Source organism: Hippocampus guttulatus, chromosome 2 (assembly GCF_054856545.1).
Source record: "Hippocampus guttulatus isolate MCC_2025c chromosome 2, RoL_Hgut_1.0, whole genome shotgun sequence".
NCBI classification, from domain to species: Eukaryota; Metazoa; Chordata; class Actinopteri; order Syngnathiformes; family Syngnathidae; genus Hippocampus; species Hippocampus guttulatus.
Window position 1 is genome coordinate 36,032,995 of NC_141262.1, and position 21,521 is coordinate 36,054,515.

The 21,521-nt window shown below is 45.0% G+C and overlaps 2 protein-coding genes across 4 annotated transcripts in view; both read right to left on the reverse strand.

Moving 5' to 3' along the window:
- Window positions 1-1,071: 1,071 nt before the first annotated feature.
- Window positions 1,072-21,521, reverse strand: part of ccdc88b (coiled-coil and HOOK domain protein 88B) — a 56,596-nt gene continuing 36,146 nt past the window's right edge. The window contains exons 22-27 of one of the 3 annotated variants that reach the window (XM_086105907.1): window positions 20,703-20,889; window positions 16,639-16,784; window positions 14,562-14,669; window positions 13,506-13,651; window positions 3,899-4,248; window positions 1,072-1,774 (exon numbers count right to left, since the gene is read on the reverse strand). In XM_086105907.1, coding sequence (XP_085962033.1) covers window positions 3,908-4,248; window positions 13,506-13,651; window positions 14,562-14,669; window positions 16,639-16,784; window positions 20,703-20,889 — 928 coding nt within the window. In that variant the 3' untranslated portion in view covers window positions 1,072-1,774; window positions 3,899-3,907. Of the gene's footprint in view, window positions 1,775-3,676; window positions 3,846-3,898; window positions 4,249-13,505; window positions 13,652-14,561; window positions 14,670-16,638; window positions 16,785-20,702; window positions 20,890-21,521 lie in introns of those variants that run through there. The other 2 variants (XM_086105908.1, XM_086105909.1) reach the window with 2 other exon arrangements.
- On the reverse strand, window positions 9,785-12,410 carry LOC147209865 (uncharacterized). Its single transcript, XM_086105910.1, has one exon. It carries the CDS (start codon window positions 12,400-12,402, stop codon window positions 11,173-11,175), a length of 1,230 nt encoding a protein of 409 aa, XP_085962036.1. The 5' UTR covers window positions 12,403-12,410; the 3' UTR covers window positions 9,785-11,172.

A 21,521-nucleotide genomic window follows, 5' to 3' on the forward strand; every position in this document is an offset into this window, starting at 1 on the left:
TTTAGATTCTTCAGGTACACTATCTTTACTTAACCCGAGTATGTTGACTTTTTATTTTCAGCCCCAACATTTGAAAATTGAAATCTGGCCTTCCGACTCCTCCTCGCCAGTTGCCAACTTGTGGAGTCAAGACCTGGGTCTGGTCCCCCTGGCCGGTCGCCGCCCCATCGCTCCTCGAGTACGGCTTAAAGGCCGTTATCATTTTGCACGTCGCAAAATAAAGCGGCCGCGGTCATCTTTCGCGCGCGGATACTTGCGCTCGCGCGAGGGCCTCTCGGGAGGAGTTTGGCCTTCCGGCACAACAAGTAGGACATTGCGACGTGAGTGTTTTCGCGTACCCTTGGGATGCGGCGAGCCTCGGCGGAAGCGGCGGTAGGAGGGGCTGTTTTATTTTTATTTTGAGTCTTTAATGTATTAAAAGGGGCCGAGGTAATGAATTATAATCTTTAATGCGAAAAACGATCGATACCTCAGAGGGAATAAATCAGCTTTTTACCGAGCGCGTCAAAGCCCCTTAATACACTCGGGGAGAGGGCGGGGGGTGCGGCGGATGGAGAGACGGATGCGGACGGGGTGAGGGAGGAAGAAGTTATAGATGCACGAGCTCACCTCATTGAGTAAAAGCCCACCGAGAGCTGGCGGATTGTGACGGTTTTGCGAAGAGGCCAGGTCACGGGGTTAGTCGTCGTTTATCCCTCCGACCTTCCTTCTTCCGCCCCGACCGAGCAAATGATCATGAATTGAATTTACCTCGCCGCACCTCCATCAAGGACCGCCTCGCTTGTCTCATGCCCCCTAAAGTCGGTGAAGACAACAAACTACGAACGACAACTTTTTGATCGATCCGCAGTCGGGTCCCCGCGACGTGCGCCGACTTAGGAATAGAACGTAAAGCGGTTATTGTCAATGTACGGGGCGGGTACTAGGAAACGAGCCAAACCGCAAAGACACGCCCGACTTAACAAACATCCGATACGGCTCCGGGCATTTATGATGCCTCAGCCTGCTCAGTTAGCGGGCTAAGTGGCCCGAGTGAGGTTTTTGCTCAGCGGAGGCCCTTTAGTGAGACGCGGTCATTAAAATATGATGGCTCGGGAAAGGACCGGGGCTCGGGGGGCAGACGGGAATAATGAGGACGGCCAAAACATGGGGAAGTTTGCTTGGAAAAGTGAGGTCGGGCCAATCGTGTCGCGGCCCTCGGGTTCTCGGTAACGAAGACAGCCGCGCCGCGTCTTCGGATCAACCGGGGCGCGCATCCATCATTCATCCCTTTAGGAATCAAGAAGCAACAATGGCATCTAATCGCTCGTTTTCGTTGTCGTTTTGTTTTTTTTGCTTCCTCTATTTATTTTCTCCCAGGCTTTTTTGGAATGATTTCTCTCTCTCGTCTTCTCGCTTCAGCGAAGAGCGGTGGCTGAATAAACAAAGGTCAAAGTGAAAATTGATCATCTCCCTCCTCCTCCTCACAACAGCCGGCGGTCGCGAGGAACTTCTTGACACACCGCTAGGAATTTTAAATTGGAACGCTGCGAAGGCGGACGCGGCTTTGGCCGTTCCTTGTTGCCTCGCATTGATAACAAAGCTCAGCGTGACCGACAGAAGCCGTGTCCTGCCTTATTAGAAGAAGACTTTGTTTGGAATGATGTCACCATGTCGACTTCATAATTGATGAGGTGGATTAGCAGTCCATTAGTCATTACCTGATCAGGATTCAGGGTCGTGTTGTGAGCTGCTCAGCTCTTCCCTTGAGTCTTCTACATCCAAACGAACAGACCTTTAAAGAAAAGGGAAAACCGTGAGATCATCCATCGATCCTTTTTCCAAAGCTTTTGTCCTCATTGAGGGCCGTAGGTGAGCTAGGGTCTATCCCGGTTGACTTTGGGCCTGTCCGACAGCGCGCGGCCTCCGAGACGGAGCTGAGAATCCAACGCAAAAATGTCCCGCCGGACAGGCGTCACTGAAAACATATTAGAGCGGTATTTTGGCTCACAAAGTTGAATTTGTTGCGTGACCGAGCTTGGAACTTAATGCATTCATACAATAGAATTTCCATTTAACGGATTAACTGAGGGGAAGTGTCATCCGTTCGAGCGGATTGTCCGTTAAATTGTAGTATTTTTTTTTCCGTGGATTAAAAACACCCAATACAGTGCAAAAATATTGCTTTGTCTAAAACTGTCCGGTACAGTACAAAATTATTGCAAATCGCCAAGGAAGCTATAAGAATATTTTGTTAGATCAACTTTCCCGAGTCTACGTTCCGGAACCTTCCGGACGCCCGACGGTTCTCGTCTAATTGTATATCTGCGACAAGAGTGGCGCGACCCCGAAAATACTCTGTGTACCAAATACTTCTGGCACTAACAGACTTTGACACAGTACGGGGGAGCTCTTTGAGTGCACCGGACACTTCTTTCTGATCGTTAATTGCGGGGTCAGCCGGTTCTACCTTATTATCGACAACCCACCGCCACAGAAACAAAGAACATGGTATCCTGGATATATTTCAAGAAGTGTTGCGCTACTCCTACAAAGCTGTCAAGACAATAAAAAAATGTGGGCTGGACGATGCGCTTGATTGTTTTTGCCCTCAACAATTACTGACCGTGCACCGGCATGGTTTCCCTTGTACTATGAACTCTCTGTTATATTGAGGTTCCGCTGTGTAACAAATCAATTTTCCCCATTAAAATGATTTAAAATAGCATTAAATCCGTTCCGGCCCAAAAAACACAACAATGGTTTGCGTTGCATTTTCAATGAGAAAAATGGTCCGGTATTGTATAAAAACGTCCTAAAAACAAATAAATGGGTTTTTGCAAAGTGGCATTACTGTTCTGCGTAATCCAGTATTTATGTATTGGATCGTGCGCGAGTTCAGGAGCGTGTAAGCGTCTGGCCACGAGTTGTGGCCGAGAGCCACAACTACTTCTTACTTCTTATTCATTTTGAATACTGTGTCTTTATCCCACTGTGAGAAAATGAGGCTTCTTGAAAGATAACCGCCCCTCCCATGTGCGGCTCCATGATGACCGCCCCCCCCCCCACACACACACACACAATCACACACACAGCCCCCACGCACCCATCTGTCTGAGTGTCAGTTCTGCATTGGAACCATTTGGTGCAAGTGAGCTATTAGATCATTTAGCCCTAGCCCAGCGCCTGGCTTGACAGGAGCCTTAAAGTGAACCACACGTGAGCCCGATGGCCCTCGTTTGCCCACCTGCGCTCTAATAGACTTCGGCTTTTTACCTTGAAGTGAGTCGGAGCAGATCAATCAGCGGGAGCAGCCGAGACATTTGAGATAATCCTATAAAGGTTTATTGCGGACGAGATGACGCCATGCGAGCGCGGCTTAAGTGCACTTGTCCACTCCACTTGAATGCTTTCACCGCTCGGCTGCTTAGCTATGCTACAAAAGTCTCGACAAAGACCGAGATGCCACTTTGAGCAGTGAAAGTTTAGGTTGTCCAAATCATCATGATTGGCTCTCGTATGGATGAGACATGATAAGGAACTACAAAAAGCTTGGAAAACAATATTAAATCACTGAATCTGTTCAATCAGAAGTACCACGACGCTAATAACTGCCTTTGTTTCGATTGTGGTTTTGCATGACAGCACTGCATTTTGCCTCTGTAAGTCAGCTGCACATAAAAAGATCATCAGTGAGTTGGGTTTCCTCATCATCGTATTTACAACACTGTGACTTTATTCAAAAGGGTAAATGCGATGACAATGCGATGCCTTAAAACAATGTGCGCGCGCAATTGTTCCATCCAAATAAACAGAGTCGAGTGAGTCCGTGAGTCTTTTTCATGTGCCATTGCTGGAAAGTTGATCTGTAAAAGAGAGAAGACTTGCATGAATAATGTATCATCTCTGACCCGATCACCTGTTCGCATCATCTTGTGTCCTCCTCCTCCTCCTTCCCACCTCCGTTTGTCTTCTCCTCAGAGCTCTCCTGACTGTTCACTCTGCCCTCCGCTGCCTGCTGGGGTGCGCTCGTTTCGCCGCTCTCGCTCTCCCAGAGGACTTTGGAGGTGGTCTGACCGGAAAGCAGGCGGAGGCGAGGTGGGGTCTTCCGGTCGCCCGGACCGAAGGATTGAGAAACTCCGGCACCACCTCTGGTCAAAGCCCAACCGTGACGGGATCCCAGTTTACGACGTGGGACCAGATTTGCGGGAGACGAAATCTCCGTAGCTTTTCTCGAGGGACATGGCGAACCCGGAGCGCTGCAAAGATCTGCAAAATGTGAGGAACATTATGTATTATACACAAAGTCCTGATGTATAATGCATAAAACATGTTGGTCCTGGATGACCCGCAGTCTTGTATGCTATTCAATTCTTCTCAAACATAGAATCCAATGAAAAAAGATACTGTAGTCTAGGGCACAGGTGTCAAACTCGAGGCAGGGGGGCTGGGGGTGGAGGAGGAGACTCTAATTTAGATGGTCTTTGACATAAATCCAAGTACACGCATCCACTCGCTAAGTGATCCGGCAAAAAATCTAGGTGCTATAATCCGTTCAATGCCCTCTTTTCAAATGCGCGTTAAGAATATAACGAGATATGTTTTTCACTGAGATATGTCCCATTATATCTCCTAGTGACTCAGAAATCATAATCAACGCGTTTGCTACATCCCGCCTCGATTATTGCAACGTGGTCTTCCCGTGTCCAGTGTTAAATGCTTGCAGTTTGTACAAAATGCTCCAGCTTAACTCCCGACGTGGGAGAGGAAGTTCAACATTACACCAATACTAGTCAACTTGCATACATGCTTCCGGTCCATTTGAGATGTGATTTGAAGGTTTTACTTATAAAATATTACACGGGCTAGCTAGCACCTTCCGATCCTGTTGACTTAGTGACACCGTGTGTTCCACCCCAAACTCTTTGTTCAGAACACGCTGGCCATTTCGTGAGCCCGAAAGCCAAAAAGACTCTGCGGGTTCTAGAGTGTTTTATATCCGGGCTCCGGTGCCCTGGGATGCCTTACCCATGGAAATTAGAGCAGCTACCTTAGTTGAAATAAGACTCATGTGCATACTCTTGCATTTTGCTGAAGTCTATGTTGCCCTTTTTATAGTGCCGCTTTGTCCGTTTGTCCTTCCTCCTCCTCCCTGATCTGGAGAGGGGGCTGGGTGACGATGGTGCAATTGGATGCCGCTGTACAGAATCATCAGAATGATTTGCACGGACTGATCCGGACAAGAGTTGGGTCGATCACTCGGAGGCGCAGCCTGGTCATCCTGGAAGGTGAATTCCCCCAGCTGCGGCCCCCTCTCAAGGTTTCTCATTTTTCCCAGATGTTTTTCTTCCTGCCATCCTGGAGGTTGTCATTAATATATGTAATATATGCGAAGCCCTCTGAGACTGTGATCAAGGCAAAATATTACTTGACTTGAAATGAAGGCGGCACTGCGGGGTGAGTGGGAAGCACGTCAGCCTCACAGTGCAGAGGTGCAGGGTTCAATTCGGCTCCGGCCTTCCTGTGTGGAGTGTGCGTGTTCTCCCCGTGCCTGCGTGGCTTTTCTCCGGGTACTCCGGTTTCCTCCCACATTCCAAAACCATGCGTGGCAGGTTAATGGAACACTATCAATTGTCCCTATAGGTGTGAGTGTGAGCACGGACGGTTGTTCGTCTCTGTGTGCCCTGCGATTAGTTGGCAACCGGTTCAGGGTGTCCGCCGCCTACTGCCCGAAGACGGCTGGGATGGGCTCCGGCACACCCGCAACACTTGTGAGGATAAAGCGGATCGAAAAATGGATGGATGGATGGATTCACTTGAAATGCTTTTTGACTGTCCAGTGTATCCACTTTTTGTGACATTTCTTTGGGCACTGTACCATAACATTTTCTCTAAAGTGAATTTGGCGCCTTGACTCCATAAAGTTGGGAAACATTACTGTATACTATATACACTGGAAAAATACGATCAGACATTTCCTGTGTATGGTTGTCATAATGGCTCTCTAAAGGAAACCCTAAATACAATGCGGTTCAGATCCTTGGCCTTGGGTTTAGATTACACCTTTGCCGTAATCTTATTCGGCTATATTACATTTCCGCGCACCCGTATGTAACGCATCGTAAGGACTTGCTGCAAAAGCTCAATCCGGTTTTAAAAATATCAGACGCACGCCTTTGTCACAGCCAGGCTGCACGCTTGCAAATCCATCTAGCGGGGCTGCGGTAAGAAGACCTCACCGTTGTGCAAATCATGCCTTTGCTATGCGGCCGCGTATGCAAAGACTGCTGGGTGATTTCCCATGATGCACTGAGCTGCTGTCGCCTCTATTCCCTCTGCATATTTGCACAAACATAACCGCAATGTTTTATATACTACCCACTCTGCTGCTGCTGCTGCCATCATTATTGTTGCTGTGGCCATTATTATTATTATTATTATTATAGAAGGTGTCCAATACAGTAGATAGGCTCCTCATGGCTGGCATTGTTTTGAAATCTAATTTTATTGTGTGTCCTCCATGGAAATCTCAACACCGCAAAGTTTCAGTTGCAAGAAAACATTAATTGCCCATCACTGATAAACGAATAAAATAAGACTGTAGCTTCTTAGTACTGTATACTTTCAGCAGGATGGACCTCCATCTGATTATGGTCATCACGCGTGTGTCACTGGTTAGATAAGTCGTTTCCAGATGCTCGGATTTTTTTTTCAGTTTAGTGTTGAGACGTGGCCTCCCAGATCTTGCCCAATTTGATTCTTATCTTTGGAGGCAATTCAAGGCCTTAATGTGTCAGCAAACAACACAAAACATCATTGCGAGGTATTTCACAAACAGTATTCCAAGCATATAACATCGCTTCGAATCAATCGATAGGCCATCCGTCCATTCTCTAATCCGCTTATCCTCATAAGGGTCGCGGGCGTGCTGGAGCCTACCTCAGCTGTCCTGGCACCCAGAACTGGTTGGCAACCAATCGCAGACAATCAATCAATAGTCATACACGAATAAAAATTGGTTTCATGAAAAAAAAAAGTTCATTTGAATGAAAATCTGACTTTTTGCAGATAAAAATGCTCAGTTTTGATTTAGGCTCCCAGAAAGGTTGCTGTTTATAATTAGAGTTGAATCCAATCAGCTGGGTCGAAATAATTAATCCAATCTGCTTCCCATTTACAAAATGTGAAACCACCCCTGCAAACAACAACAATAATAATAATTATACTGCCAATAATAATAATTAGTGTTAAGTCAAGTCAAGTCAACTGTATTTCTAGAGCACTTTCAAACAGCCATCGCTGCATACAAAGTGCTGTACATGGAGCAATTTAACATGCACAATAAACAGTAAGACAAATCGGTAATAAAGACGGTAGAAAGCACCAAACAGTAAAACCAAGAACAAATCAAAGTCATGCTGAGTCGAATGCCAAAGAATACAAGTGAGTTTTGAGGAGGGTTTTGAAGATGGGCAGCGAGGAGGCTTGCCGAATGTTCTGTGGGAGGTCATTCCAGAGAGAGGGACCGGCAACGGAAAAGGCTCCATCCCCTCTGAGCCTCAGTTTAGTTCTTGGTACTTCTAATAAGGTCTGGTCCGCAGACCTGAGGCGCCGGGCAGGTGCGTAGGGGCGGATGAGCTCAGAGAGGTAAGGTGGCGCGAGATTATTCAGAGATTTGAAAACAAATGAGAGGATCTTGAAAATAACTCTAAAATGAATGGGGAGCCAGTGAAGGGATGCCAGAGTAGGAGTTATGCGCTCCCTCTTACGAGTACCAGTCAAGAGGCGAGCGGCGGCATTCTGGACCAGCTGAAGGCGCTTAATGGAGGACCGGCGGACTCCAAAGTAAAGGGCATTGCAGTGATCGAGCCGGGATGTGACAAAGGCAGGAATTACTGTCTCAAAGTGTTCATGTGAGAGGAGAGGTTTTATTTTGGCCAGCTGTCTAAGGTGAAAGAAGCCGGATTTAACAACGGCACCAATTTGCCGATCGAGTTTGAAATCACTGTCCAGTTTAAGGCCCAAGTTTGAAACTGTTGACTTAAGATAAGGAGAGAGGGGGCCCAAGTCTACAGGATGGGATGTACAAGGGCCACTGGGACCAAACAATATCACCTCTGTCTTCTTTTCATTGAATCTCAAGAAATTTTGTGCCATCCAGGTTTTGATTTCTTCCAGACAGGATAGGAGTGGCCTTAATGAGAAGGCGTCTTTCTTGCTCAGTGGGACATAGATCTGGCAGTCATCTGCATAGCAGTGGAAGGGAATACCATGTTTCCTTAAGATGGAACCCAATGGGAGCAGATACAGCGAGAACAGCAGAGGCCCCAGAATTGAGCCCTGTGCAACACCACACGACAGGGGAGCAGTGCGTGACTCAGAGCAGCCAAGGCTGACGCAAAAGGTTCTGTCAGCTAAATAGGACCTAAACCACTCAAGAGCACTGCCGCCAATGCCCACCAAGTGCTGCAAACGAGTCAGCAGAATACTGTGATCCACTGTATCAAATGCTGCAGTTAAGTCCAATAAAACGAGACACACGTGGTCGCCAGCGTCATTTGCCAGGAGGATGTCATTAGAAACGCGTAACAGGGCTGACTCCGTGCTATGCATCGTCTTGAAACCTGACTGGAAGACCTCCAAGATGTTATGTTCATCCAAGAAAAATTTCAACTGCATGTGCACCACTTTTTCCAGAATTTTGGAAATGAAAGGCAGTTTGGAAATGGGCCTGAAACTTGGATCAAGACCAGGTTTCTTGATCAAGGGTTGGACCACAGCATGTTTAAACTGTTGGGGAACTACACCAGAAGAGAGGCTGCTGTTGATGATATCCAAGACCGATGCGCCAACACTCGGGAGAACCTCCCGAAAGAAGTGCGGGGGAAGAGAGTCGCAGGGGGAGCCAGATGGCTTCGTCTGGCGAACTACATCCTCCAAAAGCGCCACGGACACAGTTTCAAAAGAATTTAGCACAGCTGAACATGGAACATGGACAGAGACCGGAGTCCTAGCTGTAGAGACCTTATCAATGAAAAACTGAAGGAATCTGTTGCACATCTCGGGTGAAGAATCCGAGCAAGTAGGCAGTTAACCCAAAATAGTATTATTGACTTTGCAAAGGAACATTTTTTGACACAGCTCGCAGATTGGTTCTCACTGGACTGAGCAGTCGCACCTAATGAAGCGTCCATTAAGTGCACATGTGGATAAATGCAATGAAAATGTAATGAACGCTACGCTTTCCTTCCTCTTCCTTATTGTCGTCAGTAGAAGCCCCCCAGAGTCCAGCTCTACTTAAGGAAGGCCCCCCCACCCCCACCCTCAAGAGTTTATTCTGCCAATAAGCAAAGTGCTCACTCATAAGGGGATTGTTAATGTATGTGTGAAGTATTACTAAACCTGCGCAACATGGAAAAAATGCCCTTCTAAGCTCTGTTAAGATTTTCCCACTTTATAATTAAAATGAGATTGCACTGAATTCATATAATTTGCATCTGTTTCCCAGGGCAGTGATTCAAGGGAGCCAGCTAAAAAGACATGCAAAGCGTAAGAGTGCTATTTAACCCAGTAATGAAAAATTAAGGCAAGTAATGAATTGGTTACTCTTTTTCATCACTCATGTTGAAGATTTTGATATGATTTTTGGATGCATCACAAGCGCTCCTTTTACTCCTCTTCGACAGTGGCATGTGTAATCAGTGTAAAGGGGGGGGGGGGGGGGGGGGATTTGATGCATTGCCTTTTGAAGGCACTGCATTAATTCAAATAAGAAGTCAATTGTACACACAGTTGAGGAGGTAAAGATTAAAGCATTAGAAGCTAATAATAAATTGAACATTGATCTCAGCGGAGGTTTATTTATACAAAGACCGAAGCGTCTCAGCTTATCGAAGACAGACTTCAGCGCCGCTATTAGAGCCTTAAGGAACCGTCTTTGCTCACTACGTTAATTGCCAGGTTTGGACCGAGGCCATTTCGGATAAAGTTGATCACGCTATTATTCTTATAGGCAGGAGAGCTCTCACTGTGACTGAAAACAAACAGTTAACAAACACAAACTTTTAATGCAGAAATTAAAAAAAAAAAACTCAGAAGACTGAATAAAACGTGAGAGGTTGATCTGTGGCCACCTTATAACATGTTATGGGCCATTCCACCAAATCAGTATCATCTGCGTCGCGAGGGAATAAAATGCATCAATGCACGATAAAATTAACTGAAATGCATACAAAAAATAAAAAGTAAGGTGTCCTGCACATTGATCTGTTTGACTATTTAATAAATACTGCTAAAAACATTAGTTTATACATTATGTATGTATTGAGACGTGTGTGTGTGTGTGTGTATGTATATATATATATATAGATATATAGAGAGAGAGAGAGAAATCTGTGTTATTCCACCCATACTACATCCATCCTCATATGGTCCACGTCCACGTTGCATCATTCAGATTTAAGACATTGCCAGACCAAAATTAAGTTCACTCATTGACTTTTCTCTAGATTGATATTTCAGCTATGAGTGGGAAGGTTAAAATTTCAGCACAGTCCTTGTATCCATCCATCCATTTTCTGATCCCCTTATTCTCACAAGGGTCACGGGGCGTGCTGGAGCCTGTCCATTATTATTGAAATTGATATTATATGATTGAACAGTGTACAGTTCTTACTGAAACGTTCATTTTGTGCAATGAAACACAGTTTTTTTCTCTCCCCCCCCCCCAATTTTGCTGCTGTAGCCTGCAAATTTCCCCAGTGTGGGACAAATAAAGGTTATCCTATCTTATCTTATCCCAGCTGTCTTCAGGCAGCAGGCGGGGAACACCTTGAACTGATTGCCAGCCAATCGCTGGGCGCACAGAGACGAACTTCAGCACAGTCCTGTTGCCTACATTCTATACTTGATAACCATTTACAGAAGGCATTTTCTGTTGAATTACTGTAATGTGCTAAAAAAGTCCCAACTGTTATCTTTACTCCTGTGACACAAATGACTAGTTTCTCTACAATAAAACGTGACATAAAATAACGTTGCCTAAGATGGGCCAATGTGGGCCACACATTTTGAGGAGTTCAGTATATTTAAAGATTTGGAGTTGGGAGAATATACATATGCACATATATATATAAAATTCCTGGTCTCACCCCCCCCTCGGGTGGTGTCCGTCCCTCATTCAGCTCGGGTCCTCTACCAGAGGCCAGGAAGCTTGAGGGTTCTGCGCAGTATCCTCGCTGTTCCCAGCACTGCGCTTTTCTGGACCGAGATGTCCGATGTTGTTCCCGGGATCTGTTGCAACCGCTCATCTAGTTTGGGGGTCACTGCCCCGAGTGCTCCGACCACCGCAGGCACGACTGTCACCTTTACCTTGCAGGCTCTCTCCGGCTCCTCTCTGAGCCCTTGGTATTTCTCCAGTTTCTCGCGTTCCTTCTTTCTGATGTTTCCATCACTTGGGACCGCTACGTCCACTACAAGGGCTTTCCTCTGCCCTTTATCCATGATCACGATATCCGGTTGGTTCGCCGTTACCATCTTGTCAGTCTGGATCTGGAAGTCCCACAGGATCTTCGCTCCTGGTGGTGGATCATTCTCCACCACCTTCGGAGGTGTTTCCCATTTTGACCTTGGGGTTTCCAGTCCATACTGCGCACAGATGTTTCGCTGGACTATGCCAGCCGCCTGGTTATGGCGTTCCATGTAGGCTTTCCCTGCCGGCATCTTACACCCTGCAGTTATGTGTTGGATCGTCTCAGGTGCCTCTTTGCACAAGGCTTCAGGTATGGTCATCTGGATGTACCTCTCGGGTATCGGCCTTTTCATCACACCTCTCTGGGCCTCCGTCAATTGACTCACATCTTTCCGAGCCGCCTTGATCTTAGCCTCCAACCGTCTTTTCCATGGTGGGTAACGTATCTCATGGCTTCCATGGTTGCTCTTATAGCCAAGCATCTCAAGGATCACTGATGCTGAAGCGTTTATCAGCTCATTGGTTTCCGTGATCGTTACGGTCGGGATCGCCCTCAGTGCTGCATTCACACTTTCCGTGAGGCTTTCAGGTGGTACTTCACATAGCCGTTGTAATCGGTTTCTAGGTTGCCCGGCTTTCATTCTCGCCATGATCTTAGCTTTCAGGTCAGTTGCTGCCTCGCTCAGCAGAGCTGCATTCACAGTTTCCAGGAGACTTTCCGGTGGTACTTCACATAGCTGTTGTAATCGGTTTCTAGGGAGCCCAGCCTTCATTTTCACCATGATCTTAGCTCTTAGGTCATTTGCTGCCTCGTTCAGCATTTCATTCATTGGGGCTGGCCTCCCAATCTCATCATCTGCATTCATTGGTATAACCTCCTCCTTTGATCTGGCAGCCTGGGGCCCTTCACCATGGAATCTGTGTTGTACCTGATCAATCATCCATCCATCCATTTTCCGAACCGCTGAATCCTCACCAGGGTCGCGGGGAGTGACGGAGCCCATCCCAGCCGTCGTCGGGCAGTAGGCGGGGGACACCCTGAACTGGTTGCCAGCCAATCGCAGGGCACACAGAGACGAACAACCATGCGCGCTCACACTCACACCTAGGGACAATTTAGCGTGTTCAATCAGCCTGCCACGCATGTTTTTGGAACGTGGGAGGAAAGCGGAGCACCCGGAGAAAACCCACGCAGGCCCGGGGAGAACATGCAAACTCCACACAGGGAGGCCGGAGCTGGAATCGAACCCGGAACCTCTGCACTGTGAAGTCGACGAGCTAACCACTGGACTACCGGGCCGCCCTGATCAATCATATATGTATGTATATGTCTTTATCTCTCTCTCTCTATATATATATATATATATATAGCCTACTGTATCGATGAATTGGACAGAACACGCCAGCCTCGTAGCTCCATCCTATTACTTTGCCCTATTGAATTGGATTTGGATTGAATAAACTTTATTGTCAAATGTACTGTATGTGTAACATACAGCACAGATGAAATTTCTTCCCTATTCCTATTATTTCTATACTACTGCTAAATACGTTAGAAATAGTTGGTAAATTAACTAGTACTACTGTGCGTACGGGTGAAGTTTTCTTTCTTTTGATATATTTTTAAAGGGGTGTTGCGATGTTGTGGGAGTGAACACAGCCTACTTGATGAAGCTGCTCCCCTCGTCGTCTTTCATAAAAAAGTAGCCTTATAATACCCCGGACAAAACGAATGATAACTGATGAACAGGTAATCATTTACAATGCAAATACTAAGCTGAGGAAATCAGGTGTGAATTAGTCCTTTCCATCAGAATAGTGGCTTTGCATTGTGCAGTCAGAGTGCGTAAAGAGAAGTATGTGCGGTTCTGTGAATGCTTGCGGCGTTCGCAGCAAAAAGGAGGAAAAGATTTAAGGAGAAAGGGTTAGGGTGCCAAGCTCACTTGCTAGTCATGAGGTGATGTCTATGCATGCCCGTGGCATCACTTGATGGGGGCGAGTGTGTCAGAATATCCTTGCAAAAGCCAGACAGAGCACCGTGGTGTGCGGCACTCACCGCGCCGAGGTGTGTCTGATGTGAATTGGGCTCTGTCAGCCAGGTTCTCCACGCTGCCGGCGGCCGTGAAGAGGCGGCGTCCCTCTCGCCCTCCTCCGCGGGGTTTGATGAGCTTCTTCATTTGGTCTGCAATCCAGTTAGATTTCCTTCGAGGACACAGAATGCACAGTGAAGGCCTAATATGAGAATTCACACAATTCAGTGGGCAGTATGAGGATGTGTTCAGGGTAGAAATAAAATGCTCCTTACTCTGTAGTATAAACACACACACATATTACATAGTATAAATACACACACACACACACACACACACACACACTCTTTTTCAATCGCATTACTGGTGAATCGTTGTAGTTAGTGGCACTTAAAAAGACAAACGCCCCAAAGGTTGTACAATTTGAAAGGAATCCAAAATAATACCAAGCCCACAGTAGCAATTATGTGTTCCGTTAAGGAGACGTCAACAACTCATGTGAGACTTCAGCTTAATGAGCCACTAAAGCACAGGTGTCAAAGTCAAGGCCCACGGGCCAGATTTGGCCCACAGCATCATCTTATGTGGCCCGCCAAAGCAAATCAAGCACGTCAAATTCGATGATGTTTGCTGAAGTCTGAACCAAAATTTCAAATTGTCATATGTAATCCACAATAACAGTCATTATTCTTGACTTCTGATTTTAAAACTTAGTTATCCATCAATTTGTTGCGCGCTGCGTATGTAATATGTGGAGGTGATTAAACATATGGTTTCCCAAAATTCATATCGGGCCCCCCAAGGGAAACCGTAACTACAATGACAAAAATGAGTTTGACACCCCCGCACTAAAGGATTGACACCATAAATTGCTTTTCATCGGCTTATTGTTTGTGAGACGAATAGAAGGGTGCCATTGATGTTCAAGGGGAAAAGTGTTATGACAAGACATTTAATCAAATATCGATTACATATACTGTACTGTAGTATCTCACTCAATATCATTTATTTCAACCACGCAGATGCTAGCACGGTGCCACCGACAAAATTGTCTTCGACTGTACTGTATTATTGAACGGTACTTGGCCTTCCACTGTGAAGGTTGCACGTTGGGCTCCAGAACTCTGTATTGGTCCATAATCTTCTCCACCAACTTCTGCTTCTCCCGACGAAGCTCGCTCAGCTTCTCCCTGAAGGAGAACGCAAAGATCACCGCGACATTTCATACATTTACTGACGTTACATTTATTTCGTTTCTGTCAATAACATCAACCAAATGACTTTCTCTGTGCAGTTTTTAAGCCAGGAGAACGCAATAAATGTCAGCTCGCTGCTGCCGATCAAGGTTTCGGGCACACGGAGAGCAGAAGAGAAAAAGGCTGAAAAATAGCCCGCAACCGCAGACCTGCCTCGGATGATAAACGGCTCAGGATAAAAAATAGTGAAGCAAAAAGTCGCTGACACTCTGGGCTGGCCGTTCGTCGTCGACCCTCGGCTGTGGGCGAGGAAGTTCGGCCGTGTTGAGAGAGGTCAGCGGAGTTCAGCGCTGGAAAACGTCAAGTTTAGTATCAAGACCCGTTTATTCGCGTGCTAGCGGTGCGGCTCTGTTCTGAGGGATGTCGGGCGCTTGGAACTTAAGTGGGAGTTCACATTTATAGACTCGTATTTTTCCCCAGAGGATGAAGTGCTACTCTATTTTATGGGGAAAAAAAATAACTTTTTCCGACCGATAGAGTGGTGCTATTTTGTCCCCAAAGCACCGCTCAATAGAGTGGAAATTTGCCGCCCTGCTTACTGTGCATTTCTACAGCCATGCCACGTATGTTTTTGGAATGTGGGAGGAAATCGGAGCAACCAAAGAAAACCCACACAGGCTCGGGGAGAACTTGCAACTTCCACACAGGATGGCCGGAGTCAGAATCGAACCCTGCGCCTTCGCGCTGCGAGGCCGATGCGCTAACCACTCAATCTCCGGAACGGCCCTGCCTTATACAGCGGATGCTATTTGTCAGCCCATGTAAGGCTTTCCCATCACATGTTGCCATTAGCTGTTCATATCATTGTTCGATACCCGCCAAGCTGCTGCTGGTTGCAAAGCGAGTTGAGTCGACTTCATTGCCGCAATACAACGCTTGTAAAATTCCTAAAGTGGGTTTGTATTGTAACTCAAGGCAAAACGGACATCTCTATCCATAATAAACCTTGTAAGTTGTCAATCAGATCTGTCATCTTTTTAAGGTAAACCCTTATGTTTTCGATATGCGGCACAAATATTATAGAAATTAAATTGCTCTTCCGGTAGGTTCAGGGCAAGTGTGATTTCACAAAAAAACCAATCATCACGCTATTTCGCTTTGGTAATGGAACTGTTTTTGCCATTTTCTTATTTAATTTGTCATCTCTGCAGTTCAATACTGAATATATTTCTGTGGATGATTGCTATTAAATTGCTTTTTCTCGTAGCAGATGTCACGGCTGCGCGAGAGATTCTCTTTTAAAGTAAACACGACAGTTTGTCACTTCATCCATCCGTTGGTCTAGTGCTGTGTCAAATGGGTTTTCTCAATGCAAAAAACTAAACGATAAATAATTTTGATTGACGGTCCTGGCGACATTTTATCAATGTGTTTTTTTTATTGTAGTTTGGAATTGTGTGCTGCAGAACGTTGTCTTTTCAATCGTACTTCTTTGCAAAAAAAAGAAAAATCTGTCTGAATAAAAAATAGCCATTGCTGGAAAAAATTGGGAGGGCAATAATGTTTCATTTGAGAGCAATGTGACTCCGTAGTCTTAAAGGGTGAAGCAGCCCTGTATGATTGCTATTAGTTCTGGATAATCTCCAACCAGTTTATTTAACATTTGAAAGCCCCACTGCTGGGGGCTTTCAAACACACGTTTCCTCACACACGCGGACCTGCACGCGTGACTTCCATGCTTCATATAAACACACGTGCATACACATAACACACTTATCTCCTCGCACACATCATGTACTATTTGCTCCCGCTTGTAGCTTTAATTCTATCAATCCTCAATCCTGTTAAGAAAGCCCTGCAGCCCAAGTAACAAGACCTGATTTACTCTTGAAACCACTTGATCCTCTCCTGTCAGCTCTACGAATAAGTGTGTGTGTGTGCGTGAGTGCGCGCGTTCACTTACTGATATTCTTTCTGCTGCGTATAGTGCTGGTCACGGCGCTCCAGGCTCTGTTCCAGTAGCGCCCGGTTCTCCATCATCAGACTGCGGTTCTGTTCGGCTAAATTGTGGTTCTCCTCCTCCATGTTCCCCTTGAGCTGGGTTAGTAGCTGCACACACACACACACACACAAAGGAAGAAGACCAGAACACTGTGAGCCTTCAAAAAATATAGATCATATTTCCTCAAATAGGGCCCTCTGCTGCAATTAACCCCATAATATGATTTCCCCGCCGCCTGGTGGCTTTTTTTTTTCAATGACTAACACCCCTATGTGCTGCAGTAGACATCTATTCCACAACATACACTGCAGATCTGACATCTGTAAAACTGAGCTTGGACTTGGATAGGAAAGCGTTGCTGTTTGCATTCAGCCGGTCAGTCACACTAACTGGAATAAAGTGCGTGTCATTGTTGGGGAGATGTATTGGACAGAAAGCTTTTAAAGTGGATTTATTCGATGCGGGACGAACACAAAAGTGTCCCAAAAAATAGTTAATAAATATACAGCGACCTAGATCAACCCTTCAGTGAGTGACGGCTGCCGTAATGCATTGTGGAGATAGAATAATATATTATGAACATACAAAATGTTTCCACTGAGGACATGGACGGAAGGGGGGGTGGGGAGTACTTAGTGGGGCGCTGGAGCCTATCCCAGCCGTCTTCGGGCAGTAGGCGGGGGCCACCCTGAATCGGTTGCCAGCCAATCGCAGTGACACTCAAAATGTGCTTTTTAATTTTTAAATTGAAAAAAATACGTGAAAGCTTGCGTCATTTAACCGTTTTCTTTTTTTTTGGAACAAAAGTAGCCAATATATTGTCCCATTCCCCTTAAATCAATATTAAATAAATAATATTAAATGTGTGACGTCTTGCCGCATTTTTTCGACAGTTATAAATTAAAACTTACAATTGACAATTCTTATGTAATTCTTCTTAAAGGTTCTTGAAACGAAAACGTTACATCACCTTTTCATTTTTAATGGAAAAAAGAGTCATATGTTGTATTGTTGAACTTTTTTGAAATATCGCCTATATTTAAATTTTCTCATAAAATTCAGATGTAGGACAACATCGGCTCTAGCATGCCGGCGACCCTCGTGAGCATATAAAGCGGTTCAGATAATGGATGAATGGATATAGTTGTTGCAGAAATCGAGCGGCCTTACTTTTTTTATTTCTAGGTTATTGTTGACCCAGAAAAGTACAGTAAAGTTTACTGGATGAATGGATGGATGGATGAGTTCAACAAAAATGACTACGAGATGTGGCTGAACACCGGCCACGATGTGAATACATTTTGGTCCACCCATGTATATGTACACACAATAACCTAGAAATAGAAAATATAAGGTCAGTCATTTTCTGCAACTGCGCTTTTGCCACTTTTTAATGCATCCAACAAAACCCCTTAAAATGATTTTTTTTTTTTGGGGATGAAATAAGCTACCCTTGCTTGAAGCAATCGTATTGTCTTGTGGCGCTGATGATTTTCTCGTCCACACTTGTCTCACAGGAAGTTAGATTGCAAGTCTTGACGTGTTCCAAACATTGCGTTAAAAGCACCGCTCCATTCGCATTCTGCCACTATTTATTGGCTTTTCTGTCACGCATTATGGAAACGAAGAAAAGAAGGAAAAGAGAGCTAGCTGAAAGGAATAATTCGGCGGGTATAGATAATGACAAGCTGCTTGCTACCTGGCACTGGGAGGCAACTTGTATTGATGAATACCAAAGCTAATTTGTCGAATTTGACAAGCCAAGTGCGCCTCATTGGTCAGATTGAATAATTCAGAGGAACATGCCTGATCCTAGCATATTTTTGGCTGTTTCTTGTCTATTCGCCCACAAAATGTTCTTCATTAGAGGATCAGGTTGAGGCAGCCTCTCAAAATATCTCCCACTTGGCTCCTTTTTGGAAAGTCAATTTGCACGTCTGTAATCCCACGAGCGACTTCAGACGCGAGTGCCCCGATGAGCATTTTCAACCGTTAGCCACAGTTTGACTGCCTTACGCAGAAGATTAAAGCTGATTTGAAGTTAGCTCGGCAAATCGCTTTTCCTCAAGTGTCAAAATTGACGTCAGCTTCCATCAGGTGTGAGCAAAGTCTGCTCTGACGAGATGCTAACGATTCCACCCTGACCGCGGCGATGTAAAACAGCCTCTAAAACCTGCCATAAACCTCTAATATGTTCGGTTTAATTGCCCAATAATGCTTCAAATAAATTAACTTTCTTATTCCGAGAGTGTAACGTTTCCAACTGTCTCCACCGCGAAGCATTAAATCCTTCTTTGCATGCAAACGATCAGTCGGCAACTGCAATATTAAACACCCGAGTGCGGCTGCAGGTTTGAAGGTGTGCTCCTCCTTTACTACACTTGTGGGTTCTGTGAGCTTTATGGGGAGCAAATACCGGAGCTCACACATTAAATGGTTGTTTTAGTTAAGACCGGAATTGAGCGGGTGAAGTAGCAATGGGGGATAAGTGGGTGTTCTGCTCCAGGGCTCCCCCTACAGTTGTGAAGTTTAATTTACCTCAGTGGTCAATAGAAATGGATGTGGGTCCCACAACATCTTTCTTATTCACAAGCAGACGCGTTATGTATCGCGGCGTCGGTTGCTACTGAACAGCTCAAGAAAAAGATGCCTTTTAATTATTTTCCGGCTTGTGTCGAGGCACTCCCCGCAGAGGGTACAATTAGTGTTTCGTGCATGAATAATTCACTGCATAGCAAAGTTACAAGTCTCTCGGATATACTGTATATGTTTGTTAGGGCGGTTGTGTTTTGCAGCGGAAAGCTGAGCATCATTAGTCAATTGGTTTGTTAGTGGGGGATTATGTAAAAACCGATAACCCGTTTTCAGTGGAACTTCAAAACTCTAGAGGGGACTGGTCAAATTATTTTTTGCTGTGACAGTACATTGTTATTGGTCGTGTAGTGGTTCACAAAGCGGAATTTCCTCCGCCGGAATATTTATTTATTTTTTGCTTTGTTTTGGGAGTAAAACGTTGACGTAACGGCGCGAAATGGTGGCCGGGAACGCAGTTTACACCATAACAAGCAGCGGTTCGGCAGATAGTAAACACCTCTTTAAAAAAGAGGCTCCTCACCGTTTATTGCCACTTGTAGTTTAAGTTTACGGTCGGACTAAACATAAAACAAAGTACATTGTGTATTCAAAACAGTCACAAAGCCTTGCTTCAGATAAGTCTTTCTCGCTTCGTGTTAACAAACAATGCAAAATGCTATCGATGGGCTAACGGATAGCATCAGTGTCATGGTGTTATCAACCTGGAAGCAAAGTATATTCGAGTACAAACAGTGGAGCAGCACATGTAGACAGATAATATAACAATACTTGCATCCATATATATATCTTCTGCAAAGAATGACTGATATTACTGTATATATCAAATTACATCCCTGCATGTTTTTATAGAGTCTATTTTAGAGTGCTATTTTTGTTTTTACATTTTGCTATCTCAAGGCACCACTGTACAGTAAATAGTCACAACAATCAAATGCACATTCAACTGTGTACATTGTATGTAACAATGAGAACGGGCGATTATACATTCACACCGTTTCAACAGTCGAAACGGTTTTGAGGGAAACCAAACTAATGATGGGCCTGAAGCGAAAATTAGTTTGACACCCCTGTCATATATAAAGTAAATGATAAAACTTACATTATTTGTACTACCGGTAAATAAATCATTTTCACCCCAACTGACTGAAATGTGATCATTTCCAACAGGTGACCGCTGGGTGGAAATGTGCGGATAGAAAAGGAATGAATTGGGGCCAAGTAGTGACTGACCAAATCCAACAGATGAAGCTACGGTGCAAAAATGTAGCTGTTTTGCCAAAGGCGCCCATTTTGTACTGGAGTGGAACATCGGTCTTTTTTTTTTTTTTGCGTTGTTCAACTCTGGCGGGGGGCTGTTTTTACAGTTTTGTCTGTACCGCTATTGTAGAGGCCAGTGAGAGGATGCACGCAGGTTTTGGGGTATTTGATACCTGAAATTGGCTGGTGAGGCGGGCGTTGCTGAGGTCCAAACTTTGGTTGGCTTCCCTCACGGTGTTGAGCTCCCCCTCCAGGCGAGTCCTCTCCAGTAGGGAGGCGCTCAGCTCCCCCCTCAACAAGGAGCCCTGAGCCAGCAGCTCTGCTTGGGACGCGACCAATTCTTTATGCTGGGCCTGGAGCCTAAACACACACACACACACACACACACACACACAGGGGCTTTACTCATTGCTCATGTCCTGCGGAGTGCTCTGGAAGCTCTCTAAATTCAACCCATTATTATATTATTACCCAAGACAATGAGTCATACACAGAGGTATAAAACTATGGATTAGAATTATTAGAATACATCTGATATCACTTCAAAAATGATTTGATATCACACTCTAGTTTGAATTTATCGCCTGCAAAAAACAGTATGTTTATCGTAGAGAGCTATTATCTTTGTTTGTCTCTACTATGAAATAATATCTAACGTTCACAGTTGGAAGGTTTGCAACTTCCGAAATAAACATGGATGGAATATTTTTTGATCCTCACAATATGCCTTCAAAGTATGGAATACATGCATCTGTGGAAGCTATTTAATTGTTATGACAAACTATAAATACGGTTCTCGTGCCTTTTAATATGGACACCGAGTTACAGTTTAATGAATATTTTGACACCTTTTGTGAATAAATAAAGTGGTGCCTTATGATACGTTACATTTACTTTTAATATCACTCTATAATGTTGGAAAAACATACTCGACAATTAAATTGAATGCAGAGCATTCAAACAGTTTATGAAGGATGATTACTTCACGTCTC

What these genes read in the sequence shown, in the direction of transcription:
- LOC147209865 (XM_086105910.1), bottom strand. Translation starts at nt 12,402, where the DNA reads ATGGATGGATGGATGATTGATCAGGTACAACACAGATTCCATGGTGAA.